Source organism: Cebus imitator, unplaced genomic scaffold, assembly GCF_001604975.1.
Source record: "Cebus imitator isolate Cc_AM_T3 unplaced genomic scaffold, Cebus_imitator-1.0 Scaffold3, whole genome shotgun sequence".
Taxonomy (NCBI): domain Eukaryota; kingdom Metazoa; phylum Chordata; class Mammalia; order Primates; family Cebidae; genus Cebus; species Cebus imitator.
This window is the reverse complement of record NW_016107318.1, coordinates 4118639-4133139: the sequence shown is the minus strand read 5'-3', so window position 1 is coordinate 4133139 and position 14501 is coordinate 4118639. Positions and strand designations below refer to the sequence as shown.

Genomic DNA, 14501 nt, shown 5'->3' with positions numbered 1-14501 from the left:
AAAAAAAAAAAAAAAAAAAAAAAAGACACTATCTTTGGCTTACCCCAAATGATTTACCTTGACTGTCCCTAGATGAATATAGGGACATTATATATGCTTGATAGGTATCCATCTGTAGAGGGAACCTCTACACCTTGAGAGATATCTGAAAATGAGGGCAGAGAGCTGCAGAGCCCAGGTAGAACTGTTGACCCTAATTATTATTGCTTTGCAGAAATGTGTCGTTCTCCATGAGAAACCTAAAATTTGAATTTTTGTAAGAAAGCACCCAATATTTAAAGAGTTGCAACTAATTAAAAAATCTGAAAACACTGCACCTCCAACAAATATGTCTGTGTTCTATGTGCAAATGTGAACTACCTGTTTGTAGTCTTGTCCTGAGAGAATTGTCCTTAATGCCAAAGTCCTTTGCTCTGGTGACAGGCACATTAAACCTCTCAAGTATCCAGTGGGAAGAAAAAACTTCAAGGGAATCATTTCTGGAAGGGATAGAGAACTAATGAATTGAGAGTTGCCTAAATGGGAGGGACTTGGAAATGTAAACTCTCCATTCATTGCCTTTGGAATCTCTGAACTTGCTGAACTATGTAGCCTAGAACACTTTCCCCTCTCTATTCCTCCCCTTTGCCCATCTAGCCTTGCTGTCTTTACTTGTGATGGTTGGTTCTCTGCTTATAAGTCACTTTCTCCAGGAAGTCTTAGGCGTGTGAGAAGGAAGCACAGGAGCCCACTTGGGTCTTTGATAACATCTCTCCCGGTGACATCTGTTCTTTGTGAAGTTGGTTATTGTGAATCAACCCCTAAGATTCAGATCAGCTCTGGGAACACTGAAAAAAAAATAAGCATTTCTGGGTCTGCAATGCTGAGGACTGTTGGTGCACACATCCTGCAGGGTGCTGCTGAGTTGCCACCTAGCCCACCCTTTGATGTTTCTTTTGGTGCTCTGTAACTTCAGAGATGGAAAGTATAGAAACTGACTGTTGAATTTGACGAGATAGCTGAGTTCACCCTACATGAGTGCTTAGAGGAGGGAGCTGCATGTTTAATTTTCTGAGATGGAGTCACTTGTACACATGGTGTCATAAAACTCTTAACAGGATTTTTGGGGTGGGGTGGAGGGACAGACAGAGACCACAGAGTCCAAGGATTTTACTCTTTTCTCTGGCGCCTCAGTGGACCCTTATTCCCCTTCCTCACTGGAAGGAGCCCATTACTGAGTGCCCTGTGAGGGGCTGGGCTTACACTCATCCACTTTGGAGGACCTCAGAGTGGAGCAATGGGTGGGTCATCTGTTGTTTCCATCCTGTTCTAAATTTTAGGGAGAGATCATATTGTTTTATAGAAGAAATAAAATAGAATGAAGAAGAGAACTTTGCCCCTGATATTTCAAGTGACAGCTTTCTGAACATTTTAAGAGGAACGTTTGCATATTTCATTTTTTAGAGAGAAAACCTATTTACATTGTTGTTTTAGGAGAGAGTGGAAGAGCATATTTCTCTCTCTCCAGGTTGAAACACACCAGGAGAAGCAAATTGTAAACTCTAGCAGGAGCATTCTATTAACATAAGCCAGGCCACTGGGCAAAGCATCTTTAATACAGTAGTTATTTAAGTTAAAACAATGCTGTAAATAGGTGTAAATATTTTGTAGATGAGAACTTATTCCTCAAGGTCACACAACTTGCAAGGACCGGAGCTGGAATTTTAACTCAGGTACCCTGATTCCAAAGTCCATGCTCTAAACCACAATGCTATGAATAACAGTACAGATTAAATCAAAATGTTAATTTTCTCACAAGTAAACCAGTAGATATCAGTGATCAGAATGCAATTGAGAACATTACGTACAGGCATCTTGATACCGCATTTGAAAACAGTGATGGCGGTGATAATCAAACCTCAGTACTTAAGACCTTGCAAGATGTTTAAAGAGAGCCAGATAATATGCTTTTGAGAAGTCAGGAAAATTTTAACAGGGTTTCACTTTCAGCAGAGAGCTAATCAGAAATATGAGAACAACTTTTATTTCACAGTAAAGTGATTGGTTTGTTTCCTTTTTGTCACCAAAACACCACTGATTATTTTTTGTCTCCTACCTCTTTTTCACACAGGCCCTCAGCCCACTACAGTGTTCCCCCTTTATAACTATTTCCAGATGTTCTCAAGGGTTTCACACATGCTCCAAGGAAGTGTGGTCCTGTTAGGCACCCTTGTTGACCTTCTCTATGTCTTTAGCATCCCATTCTTCCCTCTGGGCATCGTTGGGCTATTTCTTGTTCACTGAGCAACTTGGATACAGCAGTGTCCATCTGTGCCCACTTCACATTGAAATGATGGTCTCTGCCCATGCCCTGCTCCATACTCCGGGCCAACTAGAGCAAGGCCTCATTCTGTGCGGAAGAGGGGAGAATATCCAGCCTCCTCGCTGCCTGCTTCTTCGACAGTTGAGGTTCTAAGCCGTGTTGCATGTGCTACTCCTGACAACAGTGCTTTCATCTTCTTCCAGCACTGCTTCTTTTCCTAGGGCCCAGTCACAAGCTTCTGGGAGTAAGACAGACACCTTTCTGCCTTTTCCATTCCTCCATTTCTCTACCTGAGCGTCACCAAATAGCAGAAACTAGGGGTTTGCCTGTTTATTAAAAATGTCAGTTAAAATAGGCTCTTGTAAAGAATGATACACGTGTATATAAAGATTTTATTTTAATTTAAAACATAGATGTGAATCATGAACAATGTTCATTATTTGGGTGATGGGTACGTGAAAAGTCCAGACCTCACCACTAGCAACCTATGCATGTAAGAAACCTGCTCTTGTACTCCCAGCATAAAAACTAAAAAACAATGTTTAAGTTCATGGCGAAACTGAGCAGAAAGTACAGACAGTTCCTATGTCTATGTTTTAAAACATAGAAGTGTACATTCTTTTATTATTCTTTTTTTTTTTTTTGAGACGGAGTTTCACTCATGTTACCCAGGCTGGAGTGCAATGGCACGATCTCGGCTCACCGCAACATCCGCCTCCTGGGTTCAGGCAATTCTCCTGCCTCAGCCTCCTGAGTAGCTGGGATTACAGGCACGCACCACCATGCCCAGCTAATTTTTTGTATTTTTGGTAGAGACGGAGTTTCACCATGTTGACCAGGATGGTCTTGATTTCTTGACCTCGTGATCCACCCACCTTGGCCTCCCAAAGTGCTGGGATTACAGGCTTGAGCCACCGTGCCCGGCCTCTTTTATTATTCTTAATGTAAAAGGCCTTTTGAGTGGAGGACACAAATTGGAGTTCTATGATGTCTGCCTTCTGTAATCACAACCTTAATGCATACCTGTGGGTTCTATTGTATTAAAAAAAACCCAGATATGGAAAATGATGGCTGTTTAAAAATATATTTTCTTTTTTCATTTCAATTGTGGTTCATTGCAGTCTTAAACTGCCAGGCTTAAATGATCTTCATACCTTAGTCTCCTGAGTAGCTTGGACTGCAGGCACATCCCACCATGCCGGGCTAATAAAACATTTTTTTCTTTTTTTTTTGAGACAAGGTCTTGCTCTATCACCCAGACTAAAGTACAATGGTGTGATCACAACTCACTGCAGCCTCGATGTCCTGGGCTCAAGCAGTCCTCTTACTTCAGCCTCTTGTAGCTAGGACTGCAGGTGCACGCTACCCTGTCTGGCTAATTTTTGTATTTTTTGTAGAGGTGGGGTTTCACCATGTTGCCCAGGCCAGTCTCGAATTCCTGGGCTCAAGTGATCTGCTGACCTTGGCCTCCCAAAATGCTGGGATTAGAGGCATGAGCCATGGCACCCAGCCTAAAATTTATAGTAGAGACAAGATCTCGCTATATTGCCCAAGCTGGTCCTGAACTCCTGAGCTCAAGTGATCCTCCTGCCTTGGCCTGCTAATGTGTTGAGATTACAGGCGTGAGCCACTGCATCCAGCCAAAAATATTTTTTCTAATCTCCTAGAGTCATCTTGCCCACAACTAATTTTTTTTTTTTTTTTTGCAACTGACCCTTACGGAGTCTTTCCAAGGCAGTCAACCATCAACCTAGTTTTCATAGCATTAATAACTCCTTGTTTTGCACTCACTTCATCAGCTCATGCATATTTAAATTAAAGCACATAATTAGAGTAGCAGATACAATTGCCACAAAAAGGTCTGGGAACAAACCTGACTGCTTTTAGGCTACGTACAACTCCATGGTGGGAGTGGTTAGGCACCCACAAGCTGTGTGCTCCTGTGCCCTAAGTGACGTATGGCCGGCGGATGACCAGTACCCTCAACTGGGAGCCCTGATACATCTAATGAATCAGCTAGCTGCAGGTGCAGGCTGGTAGCAGTGACTGCTGTATCCACTGCACCCCTCTCATAACTCAGCCCCAAGAGAAGCCTCATGCAGATCTGTTCATGTGAACTGACTGATTTAGGGCTTGACCTGGTTGGCCAGACGTGCTTAGACAGGCCAGCACGCCAAAAGTAGGCCAGGCTATAAACATTTGTGGTCTCCAAAACATTTCAAAAACACGAAACCTGTTTTTCCCCCTATGGGTGAACAGGACCATCCTGCTTGTTCTTGTGTAAAAACAGATTGATTTATGTACCTGAATCATAGGCTAGTAGAGAAACATGGCTTCTGTTTTCTTAGAGGTGAAAACTGCCCTTCTGGAGCCTGGTCTAAGCCAGAATTTAAAATTTAACTTTTGCTTTGGTGCCACCATGTGGTTAGCTTTCAGATGCCACCTTTGAGACGATGGCTTGGCAAATACATAATTATAAAAAAAAAATCTGGTATGTATAGGAGAAGCTCAGAAGATTTTTAGGGCAGAAGCACCATTTTGTATAATATTACAATAGTGGATCCATATTATAATATACATTTATTCAAATCCATAGAATAAGTAACACGAAGAGTGAACTCTAAACTATGGACATTGGGTGATTGCCTTGTGTCAATGTAGGTTCATCAGTTGTAGCAGAAGTCTTACTCTGGTGCTGGAGAGGCTGTGCCTGTGCGGTGGGGATCGGGGTCGTATAGACACTTTCTGTACTTTCTGCTCAGTTTTGCTGTGAACCTAAAACTGCTCTATCAAGTAAAATTTATTAATGAAAACTCTTCCATGCTACATACATTTTCCCCTCTGGCTACCAGTGCTTCAGGTAAGAGCAAGATAAGATAGAAGCATCATGTAGAGAGGAGAGCTGACTTCTTAGGCAGGGATGATACAACCTTTGTGATGCCCCGCATTTCAGAGGCTGGGTCCTTAGCTTTATAAGTCCCAGAAACCTTTTATTTTTCAATGTATTTAGAGTTGTTCCATTTTTCAGGGCTATATCATGCTCACCAAACTTACAAGACACACTTTTTGAAAAATCAGAATGGCAATATATTATTTTGCAATTAGAAATATATATTCAGTGGTAAACCAAAACACATGTGTTAGATGAGAAGTTCATTTTTCACCCTTTAGGAAATTTATTTGGGCAGACAAATTGTACCAAGTAGGTTGCTTGGTGAAATTGCAGTGGCGTCAGGGAAGGAGGTTGCTTGTCTTAAGATTACTACCATTAAGACGAGGCTATCTTCACCGCTTTAGGGATATACATGACTCTGGGCTGGGGACACTTACACTGCTAGGCAGTACAGAACCCTGGACAGTGCTGATCCTGTCCTGGACAGGTCAACTTAGTCTTTTTCTTTCTGTACTCATTTTGAAACTCTGTGCTGAGTGCATGAGAGCTCTTTTTTCCCTTACACAGGACAGATTATAACTACCAAGGCTAATGCTATAGGCTTGCTGATACAGCTCTGGTCTCCTGTGAATGTCTCATCACCAGGATCAGCATTTGGGTGTTCCCCAACTCATCAGCCACCGTTTATAGGTTTTTGGTTAGGCGGGGCTAGTGTACTCATTACATGATAATTTTTAATAGGTTTATTCTCAGAGGAAAACTTATGTTTTAAGTTTTGGTGATTCTGTACCTGAATACAGGTCAAAATTAATATGCAAAATTAATTTGCAAAATCCTTAATCACTTTGGCATAGATTCCCAATAGCAAAGCAGTACTTGACTGAATATAGTAATTATCCAGGCTTATTAGTCTGTTCTCACACTGCTATAAAGACGTACCTGAGACCGAATCATTTATAAAGAAAATGTTGAATTGATTCACATTCTACATGGCTGGGGAGGCCTTAGGAAACTTACAATCATGGCGGAAGGGGAAGCGGACATGTCTTATATGGCAACAGATGAAAGAGAGCATGCAAGAGCAGGGAAAACTGCCTTACAAAACCATCAGATTTCATGAGAACTGATTCACTATCATGAGAACAACATGGTGGAAACCTCCCCACCCGATCCAATCACTTCCCACCTGGTCTCTCCCTTTACATGTGGGGATTATGGGGATTACAGTTCGAGATGAGATTTGGGTGGGGACACAGAACCAAACCATATCACCTAGGTTCTAAGTAAGAATGCAGGCCACTTGATGTCTGTGTCATGAGAGCTTTGCACAGACCTCACTGCCTACGCGTGCTAACCAGCCTGTCCTGTAATGCCTCACTGGAGTGCTCAGCTGTCTCCGGTTCTTTTAGCGCAGTGGTCCCCAGCCTTTTCGGCACCAGGGACTGGTCTCATGGTGCCAAAAAGATTGGGGACCACCGCACTGAAGAAATTTTTCCACAGATGGGGCAGGCAGGAGAGAATGGTTTCAGGATAAAACTGTTTTTATCCACCTCACATCAGCAGGCATTAGCTGGATTCTCATAAGTAGCGCACAACCTGGATCCCTCACATGCACAGTTTACAATAGGGTTCGTTTTCTGTGAGAATCTAATGCCGCTGCTGATCTGGCAGGAGGCAGAGGTCAGGCTGTAAGGAAATGCTGTGTGGCCCGGTTCCTAACAGGCCATGATTGCTACGTCTGCAGCCCTGGAGTTTGGAGACCCCTGCTTTAGTGCAGCATCCCCTTCCCACCTGCCTCTTCCCCTAAACTGCTGCCATACGGAGTCCTCAGTCAAGGAAGCTCACAATATTTACAGAGGTTATAAATTTGTGTCCTGTGGTTGTAATCTGACCCATAGATCTCTTTTGTTTTTGCCAATATGTTATTTTAAAAAGTTTGATTTAATTGCCCAAACTTAAAAAATTTAAAAATCAGGAGATGCACACAAAACTCTGAGTATTCTCTTTCTTTTTTTATTTTTATTTTTTCTATTTTTAATTTTTTTTTATTTCTGTGAATTTGAGTATCCTCTTTCTTTCCTTCTCTCTCTCTTCTTTCTCTTATTCTGTCTCCTTCCTCCTTTCTCTCCTTCTTTCCTTCCTTCCTTCCTTCCTTCCTTCCTTCCTTCCTCCCTCCCTCCCTCCCTCCCTTCTTTCCTTTCTTTTCTCTCTCTTTTCTTTTTTTCTTTTCTTTCTCAGGGTCTCATTGTGTTGCCCAGGCCGGAGTGCAGTGGTAGATTCATGGCTTACTGCAGCCTTGACCATCTGAGCTCGAGCAGTCCTTCCACCTAAGCCTCTTGAGTAGCTGGGACTACAAACATGTGCCACCATGCCTGGTTAGTTTTTGTATTTTTAGTAGAGATGGACCTTTACCCTGTTGCCCAGGTTGGTCTTGAACTCCTGGGCTCAAGCAATCTGCCTGTTTTGTTCTCTCAAAGAGATTATAGGCATGAGCCACTGCCCTGGCCTGAGTATCCAGTTTCTTTGCCAAAAAAAAAAAAAAAAAAAAAAAAAAGTGGATGATCTGGCTTTGCAGGGCTTATATTCCCACAGCACAATAAGTTATTGGAGTGGGGCCTACATAGGGCACATTTTTTCCAATTATCCTCTTTCATCACCCTTCCCTTTCGCTCATTTTGTGTTACTGCTTGGTAACATGTTTGGTGATTACTCTTAGTGTGTTGCAAATACAGAATAAGACACAACAGAAGAACCAAGCGTAAGAAAAGTAGTGGCTTTCTGTGGGCTCCTGCTCGCTGCTGTTGTCCTTGCTGTCTGTGGGGAATTCCTTCCTTGGAACCCGCTCGCAGGCTCTTTTTCTTTTGCACCCTATTTCTGTGTCAACTCTGATTCTATCCCTTGTGCTTCCAGGAGGTGTGGGCTGGAGCGTTGTTCAGGAAAGCATATGGACTTTGAAATCTGGTCTGTACCCGCAAGACGTGGCTTTGAATCCCAGCCCCATTTCTTATTGACTTCCTTTCCCTTTTTGGTAAAATGAAGGCAATCACCTGTCTCATAGGTTGGTCTGAGTACTACATGGGATTTTTTAACATAAAGCATCAAGCAGAGGCTAGCGCTCTTGTCCCTCTCTTCTCTCTTTTTTTCTTTGATTTTTTTTTTGTTTTTTTCTTTTTTATTGGTCCATTAGGAGAAGCAACCTCTCTTCTTTCAAGACATGATTTTTTTCTTTTTTTTCGTGACCTTGATGAAACCACTTACCCCTCTTTACTCTTTTTTATAAAGCCCACTGTTTTATTTTTTTCTTCCTTGTAACTTTGTCTTTCTGATCTGTACATTTCACATATTCCCTTTTCCTGGAGTTAGAACTCTCTCATACTCTCTTATAAGAATAATGGATGCCAAGTAAATTTATTTTGTTTTGGTGAATTCTATAAGAAGGCCTACCTTTTATCAAATTTCTATAACAATTGTATTTAGTTTTGTGATAGAAACTGCATTAGCTTTCACAGTAATCTGTTGGTATTCTTTCTGTGTATATGTACGTTTCCCTGTTCATTGTGTATTTGTAGAAATAGAGCCGAGGTCAAAGGCTGAAAAGTCATCAGAAGAAATAATTGGTCGTGGAAGGGGAACACTTCGCCTGAGATCAAAAGGTCCTGCTACCTTGGAGGAAGTGGTATGTTATGTTCATTTACTTTCTGTTCTGCTTGGAATTGTTGAGATAAGTGTGATTATTGGAACTGGGAAAAAAGATAAAATCACAAAGTTAGATAAAATTCCATTCATTCTAATCAAAACTTGGACTTTGAATTCATTGTCTGTTTAAACAATCTGGAAATTACCGAAGGTATTTAGAAAGGAAATATAGAAATTAAGTACATGAGAAGAGATTGTGACATGTAGAAATTCTCAGCCACCTGTAGATGATGTTTCTAGACTCTGTAGACAGCTGGACTATATCAAAAACTTAAGTCAACTAAAGCTCTCTGAGAGCCAAGACAAAGTGTCAGAGCTACCTGTAGGAGATTTTGATAATGAAAGATTGGATTCATAAACTCCTCTTATCACCTAAAACACCTTGTAATCATCTTTGACTCTTTCCATTCATGTCCCACGTCGCTTCTATCAGCAAATCCTAGTAGACCTACCTGTACAATACACTGGGGTCCAGTAGCTTCTCACTGCCTGTGCCCAGCACTGTGGCCCAAGGCGCCATCCTCTTATCCTGGATATTGAGTCACCTTCTGTTCCGTCTTCCTGTGTTCACCTTCACCTTCTTTCCACCTGTGCTCAGCACAGCCCTCAGAATGATCCTTAAAATATGTAAGAGAAATTATGTTACTTTTCTGTTCACAATCCTCCGGTGGCTCCCCATGACACTCAGAATAAAAGCTAAAGTCCTCAGAATGACCAACATGACCGAGCTCTGTATTTCTTCTCTGTTCTCATTTCCCACCCCTCTGCCCTGGCTTGCTCTGCATCAGTCATGCTGGTCCCCTTGCTGTCCCCAAACACTCCAGGTGCATCCCCATCTCAGGCTCTCGATACTGCTGTCTCTGCCTGAATGTTTTGCCCATTTATCTGCATGCCTTGCTCCTTTGCCATCATCAGGTTTCTGCCCACACATTATCTATCTCAAAGGCATCCTGTATAAATAGCAGCTCCCTCCACCTCTCCCACTGCCCACTCTTCCATGCCTTTAATTTCTGTCAAAGCAATTGTATTAGCTCACACTGCCAATAAAGATATAACCGAGCCTGGGTAATTTGTAAAGAAAAAGGGGTTTAATGGACTCACAGTTCCACATGGCTGGGGAGGCCTCACAGTCACGGTGGAAGGTGAAGGAGGAGCAAAGGCACATCTTACATGGCAACAGGCAAGAGAGTGTGTATAGAGGATCTGCCCTTTATGAACCCGTCAGATCTCATGAGACTTATTCACTATCATGAGAACAACAACACAGGAAAAACCTGCCCCTATGATTCAGTTACCTCCCATTAGGTCCCTCCCACAACATGTGGGGATTATGGGGGCTACAATTCAAGATGAGATTTGTGGGGGCGGGGGAGTGGGGATGGGCACAGCCAAACCATATCAGCATTAAACACCCTAGGACTCTTTATGTCTTTGTTTAATTTTGTCTACTGTCTAGCTCCTTTGCTCACACGTCTTGCTCACTGTTGCATCTCCATCACCTAGAATAGGACCTGATATACCAAAGGAACAGAAATCGTTGCTCCATTAATGAATTAAGAAATGATTTGTTTTAGTTTGAGAAAAACAAGGGTTTTGCCCTTTGACTGACTTTATCTATATACAGGTCAGTGTTTGAGTGAAAAACACCAGGAGGAAAAGTGACAACGAGGGGCAAGAAGGGTGGAGGAAGAAACCCACAGGGTTGGGGTGGTGGTGGTAGGGATTTCGAGTGGCAAGCAGCAGGCCCACAACAGCAGCAAAAGCATGGGGGACAAAGCCTTCCTGTGGGCAGAGGGGAGGTGGAACAGGTAACTGACGCCTGTGAGCTCCTGGGGACAAGGGCAAGGCACCGGGCCCTTCTAGAGTCTATATGTGAATGCTGTTGAGGTTGCTATGTGTTTGAAGGAAAAAAGAGACAGGTGAACAGTTTTGAGGCTGTTTCACAGAGTGGGATCCCAGAACTTGTGTGACCATGTCCAGGGTTGGTCATGGGGGTGGTTTGTTGGAGCAGACACTTAAGGAACCCATGAGGCCAAGGCTGTCCTTAGGAATGCCAAGTCAACCAGGGTGTTGTCAGTTTTGGGGAATCCAGAGGAAGATCCTGAGTCAAATGCCTGGGTTCTGGGAATAAAAGGACCGACCGGAGGCAAATAGCAATGAAAAGACCCGATGGAGCAAAAAGCATTTTGAAAATGAGATATGATGAGGTATGGGAAGGAAACCCAGGGCAGTGACTTCCGGGCGTTTGGAGCCTTTACTTTCCCTCTGTGGCCCAGCACACGGTCTGGTATATTGCTGAAGGCCAGTAAGTGTTCATTGAATGAATAAGCAAATCTCAGTGGAAGAAAGGAATTTATCAGAGAAGGGGAGAATAGAGGGAAGGAGCTGGCCTTGGGGAACTGGGAGAATGCCAGCTCTGCCTTTTGCTGGAGGCTGTGAGGAAAAATGGGCAGACCTTTAAACAGCTCACAAAGGAAGCAGGTCAGCAGGAAAAACTCCATATCCCTGCAGGAGGAGGGGTGTCTTCTAAGGGTTAAATCATTCCCCACTCTTTGTTAAGCACCTGCTGTGGCAAAGGTGCCTGGATGAAAAAAGAGCAGGTTAAGATCTACCTAGGGAGGTAGGAAAGACGCATTTAAAGATAAACATCTAAAAATCCATTCCTATTTTCATAGCCTGTTTAGTAAAATAGGGCAATTAAAAATAGCTCATAATGAAAGGAAAAAGCAAGTTTGCTGCTAATATTAAATTTGATACAAATGGCTTAAAGTCTAATTTCAAACACTTTAAGGATTTAAAGGATTTATAGGATTTGAAACAAATCACTCCCTTAATCACCTAGCCCAAATTCTGAAAATGGTGTAAGGTTCTCTGTATTAGTCCGTTTTCACACTGCTATAAAGAATACCGGAGACTGGGTAATTTATAAAGTAGAGAGGTTTAATTGACTTGAAGTTCCACATGGCTGGGGAGGCCTCAAGACACAATCATGGTGGGAGGTGAAGGGGAAGCAAGGCACGTCTTACATGACGGCAGGAGAAAGGGAGGGCGCAGGGGAAACCGGCACTTTTGAAATCATCAGATCTCGTGAGAACTCCCTCACTATCATGAGAACAGCATGAGGGAAACCGCCCCATGATGCAGTCACCTCCCACCAGGTCCCCCCCTTGACATGTGGGGTTTACAATTCAAGATGGGATTTGGGTGGGGACGCAGCCAAACCCTGTCAATTCTCCACTGGTGTAACTACATACTTTATTCCATATGTGCTTGCTGAGACAGGCACAGTCAAAGCGCTGGTGATACGAAGATGAGTAAAGACCCTGTTTCTCTTCTAAAAGGAGAGAAGCATAAAAAAGCGATTACAAGCCAGTGGGATAGGGTTAATGGAAGCAGATGCAGGATACACAGTGTCACAAAGAAGGGGCTGATAAACTGTTGTCAGGGACTGGGGAAAGAAAAGAGGTCAGAAGGCTGGGTGTGGTGGCTCATGCCTGTAATCCCCCACTTTGGGAGGCTCAAGTGATCCTCCCACTTTACCCTCCTGAGTGGCTGGGACTAAAGGTGCATACCACCATGTCTGAGACTTGCCATGTTGCCCAGGCTTGTCTAGACCTTTCAGGCTCAAGTGATCCTCCCATTTCAGCCTCCCAAGTGGCTGGGATTACAAGCATGTGCCACCACACCCAGCTAATCATTTAAATTAATTAATTGATTAATTAATTTTTTGGTAGAGATGGAATCTCACCATGTTGCCTGGCTGGTTTTCAACTCCTAGGCTGAAGCAGCCCTCTGACCTCGGCCTTCGGAATGCTGAGATGACAGGCATGAGCCACTGTGCTTGGCCAGGTCATCTTCTCTCTAAAGTCTTCCGTGACTGTTAAAGATAGAAATTTGCTTCCTCCCCTGTGATGCTTCTGTGCCTTTTATATCCTTTACAAACTGTTACATGTTGCTTATTTTCACATTTATTTTCTCTTCTAGATTGTTAGCTACCTGGGGACCGTGTTCCTGGCTTTTCTTTTTCGAATCCATAACACTTAGTGCTGACACTAAAAATAAGTATTAACCGCATTTGATTTGTATTAGTTATAGGTCATATTCTAGATATATTTCCATTAAAATTAGCTGAAGGGCACAGTTATGAACTGGCTCCACATCAGACTTTCTCCTGTGTATGTCCTGAAAATCAACAGATTTTGTTATATAATGTCTTATTTCTCTCTTTTTTTGATAAAGCCTTCTGAAACCAAAGCAAAGGCAATTGAAAAGATTGATGATGTTCTTGAATTGTACATGGGAATTCGAGATATTGATTTAGGTAAGATTATACTATTTTAAAAAGTCTTATATCTCTTAATTTGCTTAATGTTTACTTATATCTTGTTTGTACTTATAGCCAATTATACTTTTGAAGGTAAAAATATTTGTGGGGTGATGCAAAGAATAATCAACATAAAGATAATAAAGAATAATGAAAACAAGACCTGGCCCTTACTGTTTTCTAGCCATGAGCCCTTAGTGCCAAGTAAACTTTAAAACATTTTGGTTAGTTCTTTTTTTTTTTAGACAGAGTTTTGCTCTTGCTACCCAGGCTGGAGTGCAATGGCGTGGTCTCGGCTCACCGCAACCTTCGCCTCCTGGGTTCAGGCAATTCTCCTGCCTCAGCCTCCTGAGTAGCTGGGATTACAGGCACGCACCACCATACCCAGCTAATTTTTATATTTTTAGTAGAGACTGGGTTTCACCATGTTGACCAGGATGGTCTTGATTTCTTGACCTTGTGATCCACCCGCCTCGGCCTCCCAAAGTGCTGGGATTACAGGCATGAGCCACCGCGCCTGGCCACATTTTAGTTAGTTCTTAGTCATTAAACTGTGAATACTATTTCCTTCAGTGCTGCTTTTTAGGATTTACAAGACATATATGAAATGAATTTTGTAGATGATACATATAAAAGGTATTATTATTTGATATATCAGATTTGCATTGATTAAATTGCACCCTTTAACAGGGTTACTGAAGTCCTGTGAACAAGGAATTAGAAATATGAAGAAAGAGGACACACTTGGCATATGACTGATAAAGGCAATTGAGCAGTGGAATTTCTGTGAATTTCTTATGTCATCATTAGGCTGTCAGGATCTTGATTTATCAGTTAAGACTCTACCAGTTGCAAATGACCAAAACAAAATCCAAACAAAAAATCCTAATTCCAACTGAATTAAGGAGAAAAAAAAAAAAAGAGAAACTTATTGGTTCTTATAATTGAAAAGTCCAGAACCAGACCTTGGCTTCAAGAATGGCTGGATCTCGAGTTTTCATGCTGTCATCAGGATGTGGTTTCTCTTCTCTCAGTCCTGGCTTCATTTCAGGCCCCAGTGGTACCTGCTGGCAGCTTCATTCTCTCCCTCATGGGGCCAAAATGACTGCCATTGCTCCACCCTCTACATCCTCTTGGCATTAGGCACAATGAGAAAGAGGGAGGACCTCTTCCAAGTCATTCAAACAAAATGCCCAAGATTGTCTCTGGTTTGTCTGATTGGCTCAAGTGAGCAAATCACTGAGGCCAGGAGGATGGTTAGGTCTGGGTTGAATGTTCTACTCTGT

General features: G+C 42.5%; 1 protein-coding gene across 2 annotated transcripts in view; it reads left to right on the top strand.

The window, feature by feature from the left end:
* GIPC2 (GIPC PDZ domain containing family member 2) overlaps window positions 1–14501 on the top strand; it is an 87122-nt gene that overhangs the window by 59182 nt on the left and 13439 nt on the right. For both annotated transcript variants that reach the window (XM_037739486.1, XM_017531114.2), the window contains exons 4-5: window positions 8765–8871; window positions 13131–13212. In XM_037739486.1, coding sequence (XP_037595414.1) covers window positions 8765–8871; window positions 13131–13212 — 189 coding nt within the window. The remainder of the gene's footprint in view (window positions 1–8764; window positions 8872–13130; window positions 13213–14501) is intronic.